General features: G+C 39.2%; 1 protein-coding gene across 1 annotated transcript in view; it reads left to right on the top strand.

Moving 5' to 3' along the window:
• Positions 1–21,756, top strand: part of LOC139755161 (uncharacterized) — a 68,682-nt gene that overhangs the window by 33,472 nt on the left and 13,454 nt on the right. The window contains exon 3 of the mRNA XM_071673320.1: positions 18,024–18,201. Within this exon, the coding sequence (XP_071529421.1) occupies positions 18,024–18,201 (178 nt within the window). The remainder of the gene's footprint in view (positions 1–18,023; positions 18,202–21,756) is intronic.

The raw sequence follows: 21,756 nt of genomic DNA, 5'->3' as shown, positions 1-21,756 counted from the left end.
ATATTTTGAAATTGACTTCAATTAAAAGCTTAAGTAATGTCATAGAGATGACTAAATGATATTTTAACACAAGATTTGTATTCAGCAAGAAATTTAATTCTTAGAATGAGTTTTTAAGGAAAATTTATCTTACACAGAAAAATACCAAAAATTGAAGATAATAGTTCATGGTACTTATCAGTTCAAAAACTTTTTTGTTTCAAAATCGAAAGATAAGGTACCCAAAGACTTCTATGCTTGAAATAATCTTGGAAAATATATCCTAATCCTCTCACTTACCGATACCTACACAGGAAATACGATGCAAACAAGCAGAAGATATCTTAATACAAGAATTGATTCAACAGCTTGTATGAGTGTCATAAAAAAGACTAAGTTATATTTTAACACCAGATTTGAATTCAGCATGAAACATACTTCTTGTAATGAGATTTTAAAGGAAATCTATTTTTCTGAGAAAAATGCCTAAAATTGAAGGTAATAGTTCAAGGTATTTTTTACCTCAAAAATTTTTTTGTTTCAAAATCGAAAGATAAGGTACCCAAAGACTTCTATGCTTGAAATAATCTTGGAAAATATATCCTAATCCTCTCACTTACCGATACCTACCCATTAAATACGATGAAAACAAGCAGAAGAGATCTTAAAACAACAATTCATTCAACGGCTTGTATGAGTGTCATAGAAACGACTAAACGATATTTTAACACCAGTTTTGAAATCAGCATCAGAAATACTTCTTATAATGAGATTTAAAGGAAATCTATTTTTATGAGAAAAATGCCAAAAATTGAAGGTAATAGTTCAGGGTATTTTTTACCTCAAAAAAGTTTTTGTTTTAAAATTGAAAGATAAGGTACCCAAAGACTTCTATGCTTGAAATAATCTTGGAAAATATATCCTAATGCTCTCAGTTACCTTTACATAACCAGTAAATACGATGCAAGCAAGCAGAAAATATCTTAAAACTAGAATTCATTCAACAGCTTGTATGAGTGTCATAAAAACGACTAAGCGATATTTTAACACCAGATTTGAATTCAGCATGAAAAATACTTCTTATAATGAGATTTTAAAGGAAATCTAATTTTATGAGAAAAATGCCAAAAATTGAAGGTAATAGTTCAGGGTATTTTTTACCTCAAAAAATTTTTTCTTTTAAAATTGAAAGATAAGGTACCCAAAGACTTCAATGCTTGAAATAATCTTGGAAAATATATCCTAATGCTCTCAGATACCGATACATACCCAGTAAATACGATGCAAACAAGCAGAAAATATTTCAAAACTACACTTCATTTAACAGCTTACATAAGTGTCATAAAAACGATTAAGTGATATATTAACACCAGATTTGAATTCAGCATGAAAAATACCTCTTATAATGAGATTTTAAAGGAAATATATTTTTCGGAGAAAAATACCAAAAATTGAAGGTAATAAATAGTCCAGGGTATTTTTTAGCTCAAAAATTTTTTTGTTTTAAAACTGAGAGATAAGATTTTCAAACCTTTCTATACTTGATATAATCAGGAAAAATATATCATAATACTCTCAGTTACCGATACATACCCAGTAAATACAATGGAAAGGAGCAGAAATATCTTAAAATTGACTTGATTTGACAGCTTAACTGAATGTCATAAATACGACTAAACGATATTTTAACACCAGATTTGTATTCAGCAAAAAAATACTTCTTATAATGAGTTTTTCTTTTAATTATTTTCTTAGAAAAATACCAAAATTTCAAGGTAATACTTCAGGGTATTTTTTAGCTCCAAAAAGGTTTTGATGCAAAATAAAAACATAAGATATTCAACACTTCTATACTTGAAATAATCATGGATAATATATCATAATGCTTTCGGTTACCGATACATACCCAGTAAATACGATGCAAAGGAGCAGAAAATATTTTGAAATTGACTTCAATTAAAAGCTTAATTAATGTCATAAAGATGACTAAACGATATTTAACACAAGATTTGTATTCAGCAAGAAATTTAATTCTTAGAATGAGTTTTTGAGGAAAATTTATCTTACACAGAAAAATACCAAAAATTGAAGATAATAGTTCATGGTACTTATCAGATCCAAAAACTTTTTGCTTCAAAATTGAAAGATATGATATTGAAACACTTCTATAATTGAAACGATCATGGAAAATATATCGTAATGGTCTCAGTTAACGATACATACCCAGTAAATACGATGCAAACAAGCAGAAAATATTTTACAACTACACTTCATTTAACAGCTTATATGAGTGTCATAAAAACGACTAAGCGATATTTTAACACCAGATTGAAATTCAGCATGAAAAATACTTCTTATAATGAGATTTTAAAGTAAATCCATTTTTATGAGAAAAATGCCAAAAATTGAAGGGTATTTTTTACCTCAAAAAAGTTTTTGTTTCAAAATTGAAAGATAAGGTACCCAAAGACTTCAATTCTTGAAATAATCTTGGAAAATATACCCTAATGCTGTCACTTACCGATACATAGCCAGTAAATACGATGCAAACAAGCAGAAGATATCTTAAAACAAGAATTCATTCAACAGCTTGTATGAGTGTCATAAAAACGACTAAGCGATATTTATCACCAGATTTGAATTCATCATGAAAAATACTTCTTATAATGAGATTTTAAAGGAAATCTATTTTACTGAAAAAAATGCCAAATATTGAAAGTAATAATTCAGGGTATTTTTTACCTCAAAAAAGTTTTTGTTTTAAAATTGAAAGATAAGGTACCCAAAGACTTCGATGCTTGAAATAATCTTGGAAAATATATCCTAATGCTCTCAGTTACCTTTACATAACCAGTAAATACGATGCAAGCAAGCAGAAGATATCTTAAAACTAGAATTCATTCAACAGCTTGTATGAGTGTCATAAAAACGACTAAGCGATATTTTAACACCAGATTTGAATTCAGCATGAAAAATACTTCTTATAATGAGATTTTAAAGGAAATCTATTTTTATGAGAAAAATGCCAAAAATTGAAGGTAATAGTTCAGGGTACTTTTTACCCAGTAAATACAATGGAAAGGAGCAGAAAATATCTTAAAATTGACTTAAAATTGAAAGATAAGGTACCCAAAGACTTCAATGCTGGAAATAATCTTGGAAAATATATCCTAATGCTCTCACGTACCGATACATACCCAGTAAATACGATGAAAACAAGCAGAAAATATTTCAAAACTACACTTCATTTAACAGCTTACATAAGTGTCATAAAAACGACTAAGTGATATTTTAACACCAGATTTGAATTCAGCATGAAAAATACCTCTTATAATGAGATTTTAAAGGAAATCTATTTTTCCGAGAAAAATACCAAAAATTGAAGGTAATAAATAGTCCAGGGTATTTTTTAGCTCGAAATTTTTTTTGTTTTAAAACTGAGAGATAAGATTTTCAAACCTTTCTATACTTGATATAATCAGGAAAAATATATCATAATACTCTCAGTTACCCATACATACCCAGTAAAACAATGGAAAGGAGCAGAAATATCTTAAAATACGACTAAACGATATTTTAACACCAGATTTCTATTCAGCAAAAAAATACTTCTTATAATGAGTTTTTCTTTTAATTATTTTCTTAGAAAAATACCAAAATTTCAAGGTAATACTTCAGGGTATTTTTTAGCTCCAAAAAGGTTTTGATGCAAAATAAAAACATAAGATATTCAACACTTCTATACTTGAAATAATCATGGATAATATATCATAATGCTTTCGGTTACCGATACATACCCAGTAAATACGATGCAAAGCAGAAAATATTTTAAAATTGACTTCCAATTAACAGCTTAATTAATGTCATAAAGACGACTAAACGATATTTTAACACAAGACTTGTATTCAGCAAGAAAAGTAATTCTTAGAATGAGTTTTTAAGGAAAATTTATCTTACACATAAAAATACCAAAAATTTATCAGCTCCAAAAACGTTTTGCTTCAAAATTGAACGATATGATATTGAAACACTTCTATAATTGAAATGATCATGGAAAATATATCGTAATGGTCTCAGTTAACAATACATACCCAGCAAATACGATGCAAACAAGCAGAAAATATTTTAAAACTACACTTCATTTAACAGCTTATATGAGTGTCATAAAAACGACTAAGCGATATTTTAACGCCAGATTTGAATTCAGCATGAAAAATACTTCTTATAATGAGATTTTAAAGGAAATCTATTTTTATGAGAAAAATGCCAAAAACTGAAGGGTATTTTTTAAATCAAAAAGTTTTTGTTTTAAATTGAAAGATAAGTACCCAAAGACTTCTATGCTAGAAATAATCTTCGAAAATATATCCTAATGCTCTCACTTACCGATACCTACCCAGTATATACGATGTAAAGAAGCAGAAGATATCTTAAAACAAGAATTCATTCAACAGCTTGTATGATTGTCATAAAAACGACTAAGTGATATATTAACGCCAGATTTGAATTCAGCATGAAAAATACTTCTTATAATGAGATTTTAAAGGAAATCTATTTTTCTGAGAAAAATGCCAATAATTGAAGTTCAGGGTATTTTTTACCTCCAAAAAATTTTTGTTTCAAAATTAAAAGATAAGATATTCAAATCCTTCTATACTTGAAATAATCAAGAAAAATATATCATAATACTCTCAGTAACCGATACATACCCAGTTAATGCAATGGAAAACAGAAAAAATTTTAAAATTAACTTGATTTGACAGCTTAACTGAATGTCATAAATACGACTAAACGATATTTTAACACCAGATTTGTATTCAGCAAAAAAATACTTCTTATAATGAGTTTTTCTTTTAATTATTTTCTTAGAAAAATACCAAAATTTCAAGGTAATACTTCAGGGTATTTTTTTAGCTCCAAAAAGGTTTTGATGCAAAATAAAAACATAAGATATTCAACACTTATATACTTGAAATAATCATGGAATATATATCATAATGCTTTCAGTTACCGATACATACCCAGTAAATACGATGCAAAGGAGCAGAAATATCTTAAAATTTATTTCATTTAACAGCTTAATTAGGTGTCATTTAGAGGACTAAACGTTATTCTAACACTCGATTTGTACTCAGCATGAAAATACTTTGTTTAATGACTTTTAAAGGAAATATCATCATCTGAGAAAAATACCAAAAACTGAAGGTAATCGTTACAGTGGCGTATCTAGGGTGTGGCGGGTAGGGCAGGTGCCCTGGCCGCCACTTGAAGAGGGACGCCACTCAACAGGTTTGTCTTTTAACATATGTTACCCGACTGACATTTTTGAATGTTTGGTTTTGTGAGATAAAAAAGAAACTTGCCTACTTTTCAAGTATACCAATATTTTGCTACTATCAGTTACATTACCGATTCTACGTTACAATTTTCAGCAAATAAATCTTCAAGTCTTTAAGAGTTTATATGAATTTTAATTTGGCCTAACTGTTCAACAGTTTATAATTATACTGTATATATCTTTATATGCGTCCACTGTACGTACATTTTTTTTTTCTATCCAGGGGCGTAATTTCAGTGCTTGCCATAGTTGCTATATCCCCTAGATACGCCCCTGCACACGTCTTCTGTTTCACAAGACACTGGCAGCAGCTGGCGTCTGCCTTAACTGCAGCCGGCCTGGCCGGGGGAGGGGGCTACTCTCCTCACGCTGCTTATGTAAAGACATGGATAAGGAAATGTTCTGGAAGCTATCTACAGCGTATATTGAACCCACAGAATATGATTCTCTGGACTGGTCAACCGACTGACCAACATAATATAGGAAAGGTCCAGATGGGGGGCAACAATGATGGCAACAGAAATGAGAGGTTGAGTTTCGGTAAGATGTTACGAGGCCGTAAAGTTTGCCTCATGTAAGAGAGAAGAGTAAGTGGTGACTTGGTCATAACCTTCAAGATCCTAAACCAGTGTAATGAGACCAAAAGTGAAAAGGTCTTCTAAACATACCAAGATATAACAACCAGAGGCCATAACAAGATACTCTACAAACAACATGTCATTAACGATCAACAGAAGTACTTCATAAATGTATGCTCAGTAACTGGATGCTGACGATACATAATACATAAAGCTGAGTAACAGCAGTAATAGTAGCAGTAGTAGTAGTGGAAGTGTGTGTGTGTGTGTGTGTGTGTGTGTGTGTGTGTGTGTGTGTGTGTGTGTGTGTGTGTGTGTGTGTGTGTGTGTGTGTGTGTGTGTGTGTGTGTGTGTGTGTGTGTGTGAAAGGTGTTAGAGGGTTTAGATCGAAACTCTTTAAATATCAACCAGTAGGTAATGCAGTTTAGTGCATTAACTATTAAGATAAAACGCTTGCATTATCATCACCAGCTGAATAAAACCCATAAACTATTGGTAGTATTATACACTAGCCATATAAAAGCATTGCTGCAGCTAATATCATGCTCTCTCATCACGAATATCGTATATACTCGAGAAAGATTTCAAGACAACAATGAACCTTGGTAAATTCTCGATCACTTTTGTACTGCCAAGCGTCCTGGGTCTCTGTGACGTCAGCTCCACCGTTAGGCGGGGGGGGGGGGGGGGGGGGGGGGGGGGGGGTGCGGCACCTGGCCTGCCTCCCACAGCCAGCTCGGCAACTGATAACACAAAGCAAGTCACTTTATTGGATATACAATTAGCTGTGCCCCAGTAATACGCCGCGCCATCCAATCAGGTGAAAAGGTATCGACTGGAGGTGAGGCAAACTGAAAATTATAAATAACGCGATGGTCTTTTGTATTGTTAGATTCCTGACTTTTCTTATCATCACCTCATTGGATATAGATGATTTTATCTAGGTGGTGAGGACGACGATAAGACAGAATTCTTCAGTGAAATAACATATATTTTGTGTGATAGAGGCCTGAACATGCAGGAGTGTGAAAGGCGTGCATGGGATAGAGTGAATTGGAACGATGTGATATACTGGGGTCGACGAGCTGTCAATGGAGTGAACCAGGGCATGCGAAGCGTCCAGGTTAAACCATGGAGAGATCTGTGGGGGCCTGGATGTGGATAGGGAGCTGTGGTTTCGGTGCATTACACACACACACACACACACATATATATATATATATATGACTGAGTTTGGTAAAGTGTGTGAAAGAAGAAAGTTAAGAGTAAATGTGAATAAGAGCAAGGTTATTAGGTACAGTAGGGTTGAGGGTCAAGTCAATTGGGAGGTGAGTTTGAATGGAGAAAAACTGGAGGGAGTGAAGTGTTTTAGATATCTGGGAGTGGATCTGGCAGCGGATGGAACCATGGAAGCGGAAGTGGATCATAGGGTGGGGGAGGGGGCGAAAATTCTGGGAGCCTTGAAGAATGTGTGGAAGTCGAGAACATTATCTCAGAAAGCAAAAATGGGTATGTTTGAAGGAATAGTGGTTCCAACAATGTTGTATGGTTGCGAGGCGTGGGCTATGGATAGAGTTGTGTGCAGGAGGATGGATGTGCTGGAAATGAGATGTTTGAGGACAATGTGTGGTGTGAGGTGATTTGATCGAGTAAGTAACGTAAGGGTAAGAGAGATGTGTGGGAATAAAAAGAGCGTGGTTGAGAGAGCAGAAGAGGGTATTTTGAAATGGTTTGGGCACATGGAGAGAATGAGTGAGGAAAGATTGACCAAGAGGATATATGTGTCGGAGGTGGAGGGAACGAGGAGAAGAGGGAGACCAAATTGGAGGTGGAAAGATGGAGTGAAAAAGATTTTGTGTGATCGGGGCCTGAACATGCAGGAGGGTGAAAGGAGGGCAAGGAATAGAGTGAATTGGAGCGATGTGGTATACCGGGGTTGACGTGCTGTCAGTGGATTGAATCAAGGCATTTGAAGCGTCTGGGGTAAACCATGGAAAACTGTGTAGGTATGTATATTTGCGTGTGTGGACGTATGTATATACATGTGTATGGGGGTGGGTTGGGCCATTTCTTTCGTCTGTTTCCTTGCGCTACCTCGCAAACGCGGGAGACAGCGACAAAGCAAAAAAAAAAAAAAAAAATATATATATATATATATATATATATATATATATATATATATATATATATATATATATATATATTGGAAAGGATCACAATTTTGCGCGTGATCAAGATATTCCTATGAGTCCACGGGGAACTTATTGTGTTTCATTTTCCCTGTGGACTCATACGTATATATATATATATATATATATATATATATATATATATATATATATATATATATATACGTATGTATGTATGTGAGAAATACTTAGAAAAGCAAATGGATTTGTATGTAGCATTTATGGATCTGGAGAAGGCATATGATAGAGTTGATAGAGATGCTCTGTGGAAGGTATCAAGAATATATGGTGTGGGAGGCAAGTTGTTAGAAGCAGTGAAAAGTTTTTATCGAGGATGTAAGGCATGTGTACGTGTAGGAAGAGAGGAAAGTGATTGGTTCTCAGTGAATGTAGGTTTGCGGCAGGGGTGTGTGATGTCTCCATGGTTGTTTAATTTGTTTATGGATGGGGTTGTTAGGGAGGTGAATGCAAGAGTTTTGGAAAGAGGGGCAAGTATGAAGTCTGTTGTGGATGAGAGAGCTTGGGAAGTGAGTCAGTTGTTGTTCGCTGATGATACAGCGCTGGTGGCTGATTCATGTGAGAAACTGCAGAAGCTGGTGACTGAGTTTGGTAAAGTGTGTGAAAGAAGAAAGTTCAGAGTAAATGTGAATAAGAGCAAGGTTATTAAGTACAGTAGGGTTGAGGGTCAAATCAATTGGGAGGTAAGTTTGAATGGAGAAAAACTGGAGGAAGTAAAGTGTTTTAGATATCTGGGAGTGGATCTGGCAGCGGATGGAACCAAGGAAGCGGAAGTAAATCATAGGGTGGGGGAGGGGGCGAAAATTCTGGGAGCCTTGAAGAATGTGTGGAAGTCGAGAACATTATCTCGGAAAGCAAAAATGGGTATGTTTGAAGGAATAGTGGTTCCAACAATTTTGTATGGTTCCGAGGCGTGGGCTATGGATAGAGTTGTGCGCAGGAGGGTGGATGTGCTGGAAATGAGATGTTTGAGGACAATGTGTGGTGTGAGGTGGTTTGATCGAGTAAGTAATGTAAGTGTAAGAGAGATGTGTGGAAATAAAAAGAGCGTGGTTGAGAGAGCAGAAGAGGGTGTTTTGAAATGGTTTGGGCACATGGAGAGAAAGAGTGAGGAAAGATTGACCAAGAGGATATATGTGTCGGAGGTGGAGGGAACGAGAAGTGGGTGACCAAATTGGAGGTGGAAAGATGGAGTGAAAAAGATTTTAAGTGATCGGGGCCTGAACATGCAGGACGGTGAAAGGCGGGCAAGGAATAGAGTGAATTGGATCGATGTGGTATACCGGGGTTGACGTGCTGTCAGTGGATTGAATCATGGCATGTGAAGCGTCTGGGGTAAACCATGGGAAGTTGTGTGGGGCCTGGATGTGGAAAGGGAGCTGTGGTTTCGGGCATTATTGCATGACAGCTAGAGACTGAGTGTGAACGAATGGGGCCTTTGCTGTCTTTTCCTAGCGCTACCTCGTACACATGAGGGGGGAGGGGGATGGTATTCCATGTGTGGCGAGGTGGCGATGGGAATGAATAAAGGCAGACAGTGTGAATTGTGTGCATGGTTATATATGTATGTATCTGTGTGTGTATATATATGTGTACATTGAGATGTATAGGTATGTATATTTGCGTGTGTGGACGTGTATGTATATACATGTGTATAGGGGTGGGTTGGGCCATTTCTTTCGTCTGTTTCCTTGCGCTACCTCGCAAACGCGGGAGACAGCGACAAAGCAAAATAAAAATAAAAATGTATATATATATATATGTTGGAAAGGATCACAATCTAGCGCGTGATCAAGTATATTCCTATGAGTCCACGGGGAAATGAAACACGATAAGTTCCCAAGTGCAATTTCCTGTAATAATCACATCATCAGGGGAGATACAGGAAAGAAGTATAAGTCAGCTGATATATAACGAAGAGACGTAGCTAGGATGTCATTTGGTAAACAAGTGACAGTGGCTGTTTTACATATTCGCCATTTCCCGCGTCAGCGAGGTAACGTTAAGAACAGAGGACTGAGCCTCAGAGGGAATATCCTCACTTGGCCCCCTTCTCTGCTCCTTCTTTTGGAAAAGTAAAAATGGGAGGGGAGAATTTCCAGGGCCCAGCTCTCTCCTCTTTTAGTCGCCTTCTACGACACCCAGGGAACGCGTGGGAAGTATTCTTTTCCCCTATTCCCAGGGATATATATATATATATCATCCCTGGGGATAGGGGAAAAAGAATACTTCCCACGTATTCCCTGCGTGTCGTAGAAGGCGACTAAAAGGGGAGGGAGCGGGTGGCTGGAAATCCTCCCCTCTCGTTTTTTTCAATTTTCCAAAAGAAGGAACAGAGAAGGGGGCCAGGTGAGGATTTCCCTCAAAGGCCCAGTCCTCTGTTCTTAACGCTACCTCGCTAACGCGGGAAATGGCGAATAGTACGAAAAATGGAGAAAAACTGGAGGAAGTGAAGTGTTTTAGATATCTGGGAGTGGATCTGGCAGCGGATGGAACCATGGAAGCGGAAGTGGATCATAGGGTGGGGGAGGGGGCGAAAATTCTGGGAGCCTTGAAGAATGTGTGGAAGTCGAGAACATTATCTCGGAAAGCAAAAATGGGTATGTTTGAAGGAACAGTGGTTCCAACAATGTTGTATGGTTGCGAGGCGTGGACTATGGATAGAGTTGTGCGCAGGAGGATGGATGTGCTGGAAATGAGATGTTTGAGGACAATGTGTGGTGTGAGGTGGTTTGATCGAGTAAGTAACGTAAGGGTAAGAGAGATGTGTGGAAATAAAAAGAGCGTGGTTGAGAGAGCAGAAGAGGGTGTTTTGAAATGGTTTGGTCACATGGAGAGAATGAGTGAGGAAAGATTGACCAAGAGGATATACGTGTCGGAGGTGGAGGGAACGAGGAGAAGAGGGAGACCAAATTGGAGGTGGAAAGATGGAGTGAAAAAGATTTTGTGTGATCGCAAGGAATAGAGTGAATTGGAGCGATGTGGTATACTGGGGTTGACGTGCTGTCAGTGGATTGAATCAAGGCATGTGAAGCGTCTGGGGTAAACCATGGAAAGCTGTGTAGGTATGTATGTTTGCGTGTGTGGACGTATGTATATACATGTGTATGGGGGTGGGTTGGGCCATTTCTTTCGTCTGTTTCCTTGCGCTACCTCGCAAACGCGGGAGACAGCGACAAAGCAAAAAAAAATAAATAAATATATATATATATATATATATATATATATATATATATATATATATATATATATATATATCACATGGACAATCACATGTTTACCAAATGGCGTCCTAGCTTCGTCTCTTCGATGGATATCAACTGACTGTTATATTTCTCTCTTGTGTCTCCCCTGATGATGTGATTATTACACGAAAGTGCACGTGGAAACTTTTTGTGTTTCATTTTCCCCGTGGACTCATTGGAATATCTTGATCACGCGCAAAATTGTGATCCTTTCCAATATATATGTATTTTTTTTTTTTTTCTTATACTTTGTCGCTGTCTCCCGCGTTTGCGAGGTAGCGCAATATATATATATATATATATATATATATATATATATATATATATATATATATATATATATATATATGCTTGTCCCTGCGAGATTTTCTGCTAAATTATAAGAATTATATAATCATCTTCATTAATGTGTCACTATATTGATATTTGGTTCCACACGGAATCCAGTATTTTTACTTCTTCACATTTCTTACAACTCCAGGTTACAACTGACCCTACAACGTACCCACATTTCTTCCACAGTTTTAGTAAAATCATGATTTATAAATTATGGCAGTGTGTCAGGTGGTCAAATCTTCATTTTCCACTGAATTTATTTTGCTTCTCTTGTTGAGTAATACTGGACATGTTGAATGCTATACATATTTCGAATGATATTTTGTGTGGTCAATTATTCACGTAAATGAATTTTGTCTCTGGTGATTTTTTTTTTTTTTTTGAACGTCTCTTGCAATCACAGGATTACCAGCTAATAATTCTCTGAGTTGTTTTCGATGTTATCATTCATGTTTGATATTTTGATCGATCTTATGATATAATCAACACGCATGATGAAAGTAGTTTATATTTTTTTTTTCAGAAATATTTCGATAAAGTCCCGAAAGTGAAATTTCAGGGTTGTTTAGACAGGGTTGTATTTTGGTATTTAGGACCAACATAGGATGTACAGAGTTGTGATTCAATAATGGTCAAGCCTGAGACCAGCTAGACGTAAACAAGGGTACCACATGGATCAGTCTTGGACCGGCTTCGTTATCATATATATTATTCATATTGATAATGGGCTACGTTTACTAACCTGGAAAATAGATATACAACAGATATTGAATGTCTTCAGCTTCAAACTGACATGCAAACCCTGATGGCCTGGGATCACATACGGGAAATGAATTTTAATACTGATACTTGAAATGTTTTCCACGACGGTAGTAAACACGAGAAGTTAAGCCCACACTATGAACACTGTTGCCCCACAAATGGCGAACAAAGGCCGGTGTAATAATCTCTGGTGACCTTAAGACAAGTAGTAAATAGTGCACAGTTGTGGTGGGAAAAGGTGAAGTAACGTCTTGGATTTACAGGAAGAACTGTGAAATTTAAGTCTAAAAAGGAATCATCACTTTACAATACAATGTTGCGCCTGGGTCCTTATACTTGAAAATTAGACAGAACGTGCAGCACACAGCATCTAGCTACCACGAGCATTCCCGGACCAAGAAACAAAACTGTGACTGCCAACATGACTTACAGAGCCAACATGACTTACAGAGCCAACATGACTTACAGAGCCAACATGACTAACAGAGCCAACATGACTTATAGAGCCAACATGACTTACAGAGCCAACATGACTTACAGAGCCAACATGACTTACAGAGCCAACACGACGACTTACACAGCCAACATTACGACTTACACAGCCAACATAACGACTTACAGAGCCAACACGGTGACTTACACTCGTTAAGTTTAGAAACGAGAAGGTTAAGACGTGATTCAACGAAGGTATTCGAAATGATGAGAGGGTTTGATCACCTCGATCTAACAAGGTATTCATGGAGAGATTCGTACTGACTTGGCACGTAGTAATGTATGTAAATTCTAGCACAGGTTTACCTCGAGTGAGGCTAAATGCTTTTCCTCCTCAGGATTAACAACGTAACGTATGATTCACCAGGTGGTTTACATCAACGCTGCAGGTCTGGAGGTCTGAATTTCTATGTAAATCTATCGACAGAAAAAAAAAATTATACTATTTCACGTACAAGTTATGGTCTTTCTTGACTTATAGTGAGACCAGAATCTTTGTTTCTAAGAAATATTAAAATACTTTCAAATATTCCTCAGTATTTTCACATCAAAATAGCCCACAAAAATGAAAGAAATACTTGGAAATATTTTCAAGTGTAAAGTCAGGTTGGGTCACTTATAAGACGAGAGGTCATGTCTGCCGGTATGTTACTGACTGACAATATTGTGTTGTTGGTCACTTCATGAAGATACACCTAAGTAGTACAACCTCAAACGATCGTACCAATTGGTCGCTCTAAGGTCATTCTTTTTTGTGAATAATTCTACCATGACCAAGGAACGACTTTGTCTTCACGTATTTCATCGTTGCTCATTATGTTGTCTGGTGTTTGTACGTTCGTAATGTTAGGAGTCACATGGAAGTTTCTGAAGCGAACAAAACAGTTACTGTCAACAAGAACGAAATTCAGGAAAATCAAACATGTTTTACTGACAGCAAAAACAATGAATGTTTTAGATGGACAACTATGCGTCGATCTCCTGCACATGTAAGTACGAGGGAGCACGTCAACACTCCGTGTTCCCGGGGGCACGCTAGATGGCGCGGAGCTGAGTGTGTTTAACACGGGGGAGTGCGGGGCGCCCCGAGCGGCCGGCCCAGCTGTTCGCGCCTTCCCTCCACTTATTCGCGCCAAAACCTCTACTCGGCACACCTGGGGCCCCGCGTCCGTATTGTATAACTTGTCTCCGACTTCCTACGACTTTGTGTGGTAAGTAGACAAACAATGATACCGCCGATGGCAGAATGAGCGCATTACGTCATATACACGTTATAGTTTACCAAGATACTTGAAACAAGTTATCCTTTATTGCCACAAGAACTCAATTAAATCATTCGCATCGAAGATTATGATGCATTCGAACCCCCAGGCTTACAATAAAGGCTTGCTCATTATGGAGCAGGAATTGTCTATTGAACACTGACTCTTATTAATTTCTCTATAGCTCAGTGTGGGAAATATGAAGGACGGAGTCAAATCATACAAGGGAAAACAAAAACGCTTAATATCCTCACGAAACTAAACTTCTTAAAGCACGAATGTTTGAAGTTGCCAGACAACAACGCGTAACCAGATGTCTACACTCGGTAGATGAAGCAGCCACACTAGGCTACTCCTCCTGACGTCATGTGTTCAGTCAGTATTGCTGGAGTGATAACATAATTATATCATCTGTTCAGTTATCATCTCATGCAGGTATACATCGTCTACTGATTATATAATTTACGCTTTTACGCCCCGCGTGCTCCAGTCTGCGTGCGTGCCTATTTGTGGTGCTACCGGACTGTGCCTGCTTAGTGTTACGCAGCACAGCGAAAAGTCAGACCTTTGGTGAGCCTGTATCACTAGGACGATAGTCTCAAAGAATATCTCTCAATAATATTCACATTCCTCTGGTAGTGGAAGCAGCGCTGCTTCATGTTGCAAAAACCTTATAAAACAAGCTAACAGTAACACGAAGACTTCAGATATAAATCTTGGGATTATGAACAGAAAATAAATATACTGTACGACGGAGGAGAGGACTGGGCCCCACCACTCCGGCCGGTGTGTCATGACACAATTTACATATCACTGATCTTGTTACATGTTATCTTTCTATTAAGGTGTCTATAAACACATCCACAACTACGGTATTTAACGACAATAAATAGTTTAAGAGGAATTCCAGGTCATCTATACATGACGAAATTTCTGGTCATGATGGTATGAGATAGTCAGGTAAATTCTCGTGTATATTCAGTGTTTGTTGTTGTCTCCTTCATAGAATTTAAAGTTGAAATGTTCAGTTTGTATCACTTGTGATCAGTGAAATGTTCAGTTTGTATCACTTGTGATCAGTGAAATGTTCAGTTTGTATCACTTGTGATCAGTGAAATGTTCAGTTTGTATCACTTGTGATCAGTTGAAATGTTCAGTTTGTATCACTTGTGATCAGTTCATGAGAAATATTTACGAAGGTGGGTGTGTGTTGTGACAACCAGGAAACACGATATCATGAACCGACGCACGAACTCTTCACAATCTTGTCTACTGTTGTACGACGCTTGAGCACGGCGGTACGTCCCTGGAATACGGCGGTACGACCCTGGAACACGGCAGTACGACCCTGGAACACGGCAGTACGACCCTGGAAAATGACGGTACGACCCTGGAACACGACGGTACGACCCTGGAACACGGCAGTACGACCCTGGAAAATGACGGTACTACCCTGGAACACGACAGTACGACCCTGGAACACGGCGGTACGATACTGGAACATGACGGTACGACCCTGGAACACGACAGTACGACCCTGGAACATACGACGCTGGAATACGGCAGTGCAACTCTGGAACATTCCGTAGATTCAGTTTGAAGGTCAAACCTTCATACGCAAGGTCGTACCGTCCAGCTCAAGGGTCGTACAGACGCAATGAAGGGTTGTACCGTCGTGCTTATGGTGTTGATGACCATGAGGCGCGAACTCCTTCACTGTTCTCATAATAAAGACTTGCCGTGGTAGAGGACATGGCTGGGGTCCGGCTGAGCGACCCTCACCACCAGCACAGCTACCCGACCATCCAACATGGCCTCCGCACACAACCTCTCCGTCGAATTTCTTCATTTTTAATTTTTTTCTTTTCTTATTTCTCGTTTATTATTTCTTTATTCATTTCTTAAGCAGCATGTAAAGATTTTCGTGGGTGGTAGCGAGGAAGATGTAACAACCCCAGTAACCTACACCTACTGTACATGAACGTCAACTTGTATTTCATAATACATAGCCGACCGTTCCTGAGCACCAGGACGCCATGATGTACGACTTGTATGACGTCACCCCAGTGTATGACGTCAGGCCAGTGTATGACGTTACCCGTGTGTGACGCTCCCAGTGTAGCGTTACCCGTGTGTGACGGTCACCTGGTAGTGTCAGTTGGCGTCAGGGAAGACTGCTGGCGCCTGTGTTAACACGACACGCCGAGATCATGGCCAGCTCAACACAAGTGCTTGGTGTAATGTTACTACAAATTTGTCTGTGATCAAAATGTTCCAAGTCCAGGATGAAGAAATCATTCTTAAAAGTTATTTAACGAATTTTCGTCTGTATGATGTATTGATGAAAGCAGCTACAACCTCGACCAACACAATTACTTAAGATAACTGAGACGCGTTCTTGTTGACTATAAACCAATAATTGACATTAATAAATAATAAAAATGTGTTTGTTTACGAACTGAAGTCAAGGTATTAATCACTTTGAAAGAATTTAGTAATTATAGTATTTGATAAACAAAAACTTGTGACCGTGTTCACACACACACCTGTATTACATAATGTCTGTACAAGTCGTGATTTTATACAATATAAAATATTGCAGATCGCCACTGTCTGACGACCATATTGAATATATCGTTAATATGGGCGACGTACCGACTCACATTAAAATACATCAAGTCTGACCATGTACTGTATCCTTGTAAGGTCTGACCATGTACTGTATCCTTGTAAGATCTGACCATGTACTGTATCCTGTAACTCCGCTACGTTTCTTCCTATACGAGAAGCAAAATCCATATATCGAGGTTGAATGCTTCAGTGTTGTAATGTAGCCGGTACACTGCCGCCTGGGAGGAGAGACTAGCTTTACGTACAAGATTTATGATGTCTTTATATCATACGTGGCAGCGCGTCTCTACTGTGTTATCGCTACACAGAAATTGTAAACAATGGACACGACGACACGTGAGAGCATTCGTCTGAGTAATACTGGCTATAATAACATGTCTAGTTCCTCCACCACCACCACCAAGCGGGCCGGCCCACGTGGACGTCTAACTTTATCAGGATTATGTCTTATTTTTTCCTGGGTTAATGATGCGTTACACCAGGTCATAATTACGTTACACCAGGTCATAATTGTTATACCAGGTCATAATTACGTTACACCAGGTCATAATTGTTACACCAGGTCATAATTACGTTACACCAGGTCATAATTGCGTTACACCAGGCCATAATTACGTTACACCAGGTCATAATTACGTTTATTTTCATTTGTCGTAATAATGGAGAGGTATTTGTTGTCAGCTAGATTTAGAATTCTTACGAGGAATTTCAGTAAAAACAATGAGTCAGACAAAACAACGTTATTCTAGGCTTAAAATTCAAAGTCAACATTGAAGTGCATTTTATTTTAGTCTAGAGTCTAGTGGAGTACTTGTGCTCCACCAAATTTTGTAGGTAACGTGCAGATGACCAGTGTTGTAGGGAGGTGTAGGTCACCAGTGTTGTAGGGAAGGTGTAGGTCACCAGTGTTGTAGGGAAGGTGTAGGTCACCAGTGTTGTAGGGAGGTGAAGGTCACCAGTGTTGTAGGGAAGGTGTAGGTCACCAGTGTTGTAGGGAAGGTGTAGGTCACCAGTGTTGTAGGGAGTTGAAGGTCACCAGTGTTGTAGGGAAGGTGTAGGTCACCAGTGTTGTAGGGAAGGTGTAGGTCACCAGTGTTGTAGGGAAGGTGTAGGTCACCAGTGTTGTAGGGAAGGTGTAGGTCACCAGTGTTGTAGGGAAGGCGTGATGGCTGACAGGTGTTCTTGTGTTGCAGTTCGAGAGCGGATACAAGGCGTCGAGGTTGGGCAACTGGGAGGTTGGGCGGGTGTTCGCCGAGCGGCCCAGGCAGAGGAGAGGCCCCACCAGGGTCATAGCCGACGACAGGGGACACCTCCTGCCCGGGGTCCCCCGCACCCACGCCTCCCCGTGGGGACCCCTTACACAGGCTATAGGTAAGTCCAGGAGACCGTCTGGCGCGGAGCGTTGCTGAACAGGTGAGTTTATGTTTGGGTTATACACACACACACACACACACACACACACACACACACACACACACACACACACACACACATTTACTCGCCTTAGCGAGGTAGCGTCAGTAACAAACGAACAACGGCCTCATCTGCGCACATCTTGACTCAGCTGTCGTGTATAATGCATCATCCACAGCCAAGTCCCCACACAGGAACTCCAGAGTTTACATCTACCATTTCATTATGTCCTGCTTCAACCCACTGACAGCACGTCGCTCCCCGTATACATATCGATCCAATTCTTTCTCTTTAATCACGAACGTGTCCGAGCGTTGGCTATGATGGCGTGGCTGTAGACCTGACCGATGTGTGTGTGGAGGGTTAGTGTTAATATAATGAAGGGGCTGCAGTGTTACCCTGATAGTACTAGCAACATGGCTGAGGCCCTTGTGTCTGCTGGCCATATTTAAACCTGTTATCTAACTCTACTAAGCCAACTTATCATGTCTGTCCTAACGTTACCAACTCTCCTAACACAAGTCCAGTACACAGCTGAGCCACAGGGGAACACAAGTACAGTACACAGCTGAGCCACAGGGGAACACAAGTACAGTACACAGCTGAGCCACAGGGGAACACAAGTACAGTACACAGCTGAGCCACAGGGGAACACAAGTACAGTACACAGCTGAGCCACAGGGGAACACAAGGATCAGTGTAGCCAGGAACAACAGTTTATGCAGACCAGACCAGACCAGACCAGACCAGACCACTCTGGTACTTTGTCAGTTTTTATTTTTCATGAACCAGGCTACAAAACTGTGATGATTTAAAAGTTTATATTTCCTAATGTAAGGTTACAGAACACCGGTTATGCATAATGTAAGGTTACAGAACACCGGTTATGCATAATGTAAGGTTACAGAACACCGGTTATGCATAATATTATTTTCTATAAATCTATCCTATAAAAACTCTGATGATTTATATGTTGATGTGGTCCTGTATGACGACGTTACACCAACTCACCCACGTCATGGACATTCAAAACTCATTTTGAAGAACAAAGTTAATTCATTTTAATTTTCTACAAGCTTATCTTCCACCAGAAGATGAACTGATTATCATCCTTCCAACATTCCACTGAACCACCTCCATCCTTGTCTGACGTCGTCACCTGATGCTACACGACAGCTTCACTGGACACGATCATGGCTGGTGTCTGCCCGGGCGTCAACCTGGAAGTAACACATTAATGTGGACCACAATATTGTCAGCTTGGTCCTGACCGTCGTGCTAAACTGGTGATGATGACCAGCCAGTCTGGCTCTGGTGATCATGATCACAATATTGGGTTATGTACATCAACGGTTTACATCCAGGCTGGCGTCTCCCCTGCCAGGAAGACCAACAGTTTGTGTATGAAATCATAATACTTTAGTTACCCATCAACCATGTACAAGGGGAACTACGATATTAGATTCTGAGCCACTCCTGCATGACCTACCTACCCCACACTGGGACACACCATATCAAAGCTTCACTCTTCCTCCAACCATCAAATGAGCTACACAAGACTTGTTTACTGAGATGTTGTGATGCTAACTCTACTGCTGCCACGCACATCGAAATATACGATGACATTAATCTGTTAATTACTGGCATGAGGGAACGTGTTACGTCTGGCTCACAATCAACATCTATATTTAGATCAATGAGGGAAATACAAGGTCGTTTGTCATGTTATCATTACACATGATTAGAAAAATTCACATATTTTTATTATGTTGCACGTCATTAATGCATTCCTCAATAGACATAAATAACCACATATAAGTCTGATGGACAGTTTTCAACAATTACGTCACGTGTGAAGTCGTATAACTTTAGAAACGGCCCAAGGCACATTGAGGGTGTGTGTGTGTGTGTGTGTGTGTGTGTGTGTGTGTGTGTGTTGTCTTACACTAATCCTCAACACAGTAAGGAGGAGGTAAAGTGTTTCAGATTGATGCACGGTGACCATGATGGTCTTAATGACCCTGGCAAGTCATAGGTTTAAAGTCCAAGAAACAGCCAATCAGCTAGCAAGACCCAATATATATATATATATATATATATATATTTTTTTTTTTTTTTTTTTTTTTTATACTTTGTCGCTGTCTCCCGCGTTTGCGAGGTAGCGCAAGGAAACAGACGAAAGAAATGGCCCATATATATATATATATATATATATATATATATATATATATATATGTGACTTAATGGTGACAGCAACAATGATATCAAGGGTCAGTAAGCCTATAGCCCATCACGCCAACAAACACAACAGTACGACCCTAGTTTGCCCTTTGACCTAATCCTGATAGGTCAGGTCAAGGGTCAACGATCAACACTTACATCTCGTCCAGGAGCTAGTGTTACCAGAGCTGTGTACTGATAATGTATGTTATGTCTCCAACATGACATTATCTTGACATCAACATAATGTGTTTCAAGGTACAAGAATACAATGAAAAAAACATAACATATCACAAGTTATGTTTATGGTAAAACGAACAAAAAATGAGAAATTAACCTTTCGATATTGTTCACTTACCCGCATGAATAACGTATATACGTTATAACAACACTGTGGTTTTTCATGCCGGAAATGGGCGGGAACACAATAACTAGAGGGAACTGTTTCTCTCGAGTAGTAACACTGGTCTGGGATGATCTTGAGCAGCTGGGACTATCTATGATCCCAAGTCCCACCATCAACAAATGTATTTGGTTCATGTGTTCCCTAGAATCACAGTGGTTCACAGCAAGACTCGTCTGTAATGACCACCAGATACACAGTGGATAAGATATATATGTGGATGTCACTATAAGCCAAACATACAACCCACTACTGACACAACCATTACTACCAACTGAAACAATACAATCCTGCAACAGAAAACGTCTCACCACATGCCAACATATCAGGCGATGACGACGAGACAGAAAACGGCGTCTGATCACGACACTACTGTACCCTGGGAGACTACTGTATCCTGGGAGACTACTGTACCCTGGGAGACTACTGTACCCTGGGAGACTACTGTACCCTGGGAGACTACTGTACCCTGGGAGACTACTGTATCCTGGGAGACTACTGTATCCTGGGAGACTACTGTTCCCCGGGAGATTACTGTACCCTGGGAGACTACTGTATCCTGGGAGACTACTGTACCCTGGGAGACTACTGTACCCTGGGAGACTACTGTACCCTGGGAGACTACTGTATCCTGGGAGACTACTGTATCCTGGGAGACTACTGTATCCTGGGAGACTACTGTACCCTGGGAGACTACTGTATCCTGGGAGACTACTGTACCCTGGGAGACTACTGTACCCTGGGAGACTAATGCACCGCAGGAGACTACTGTACCCTTGAAATCACTGTATGCAGAAGAGTGCTGTACCCCTGAAGACTGCTATACACATGGAAACTCCTGTATTAATGGCCTTCAAATATTATTTCAACTCGATTCGTATTGAGCATGG

This window comes from Panulirus ornatus, chromosome 18, assembly GCF_036320965.1.
Source record: "Panulirus ornatus isolate Po-2019 chromosome 18, ASM3632096v1, whole genome shotgun sequence".
Lineage (NCBI taxonomy): Eukaryota > Metazoa > Arthropoda > Malacostraca > Decapoda > Palinuridae > Panulirus > Panulirus ornatus.
The sequence above is the reverse complement of the archived record's forward strand: the minus strand, read 5'-3'. Positions and strand labels throughout refer to the sequence as shown.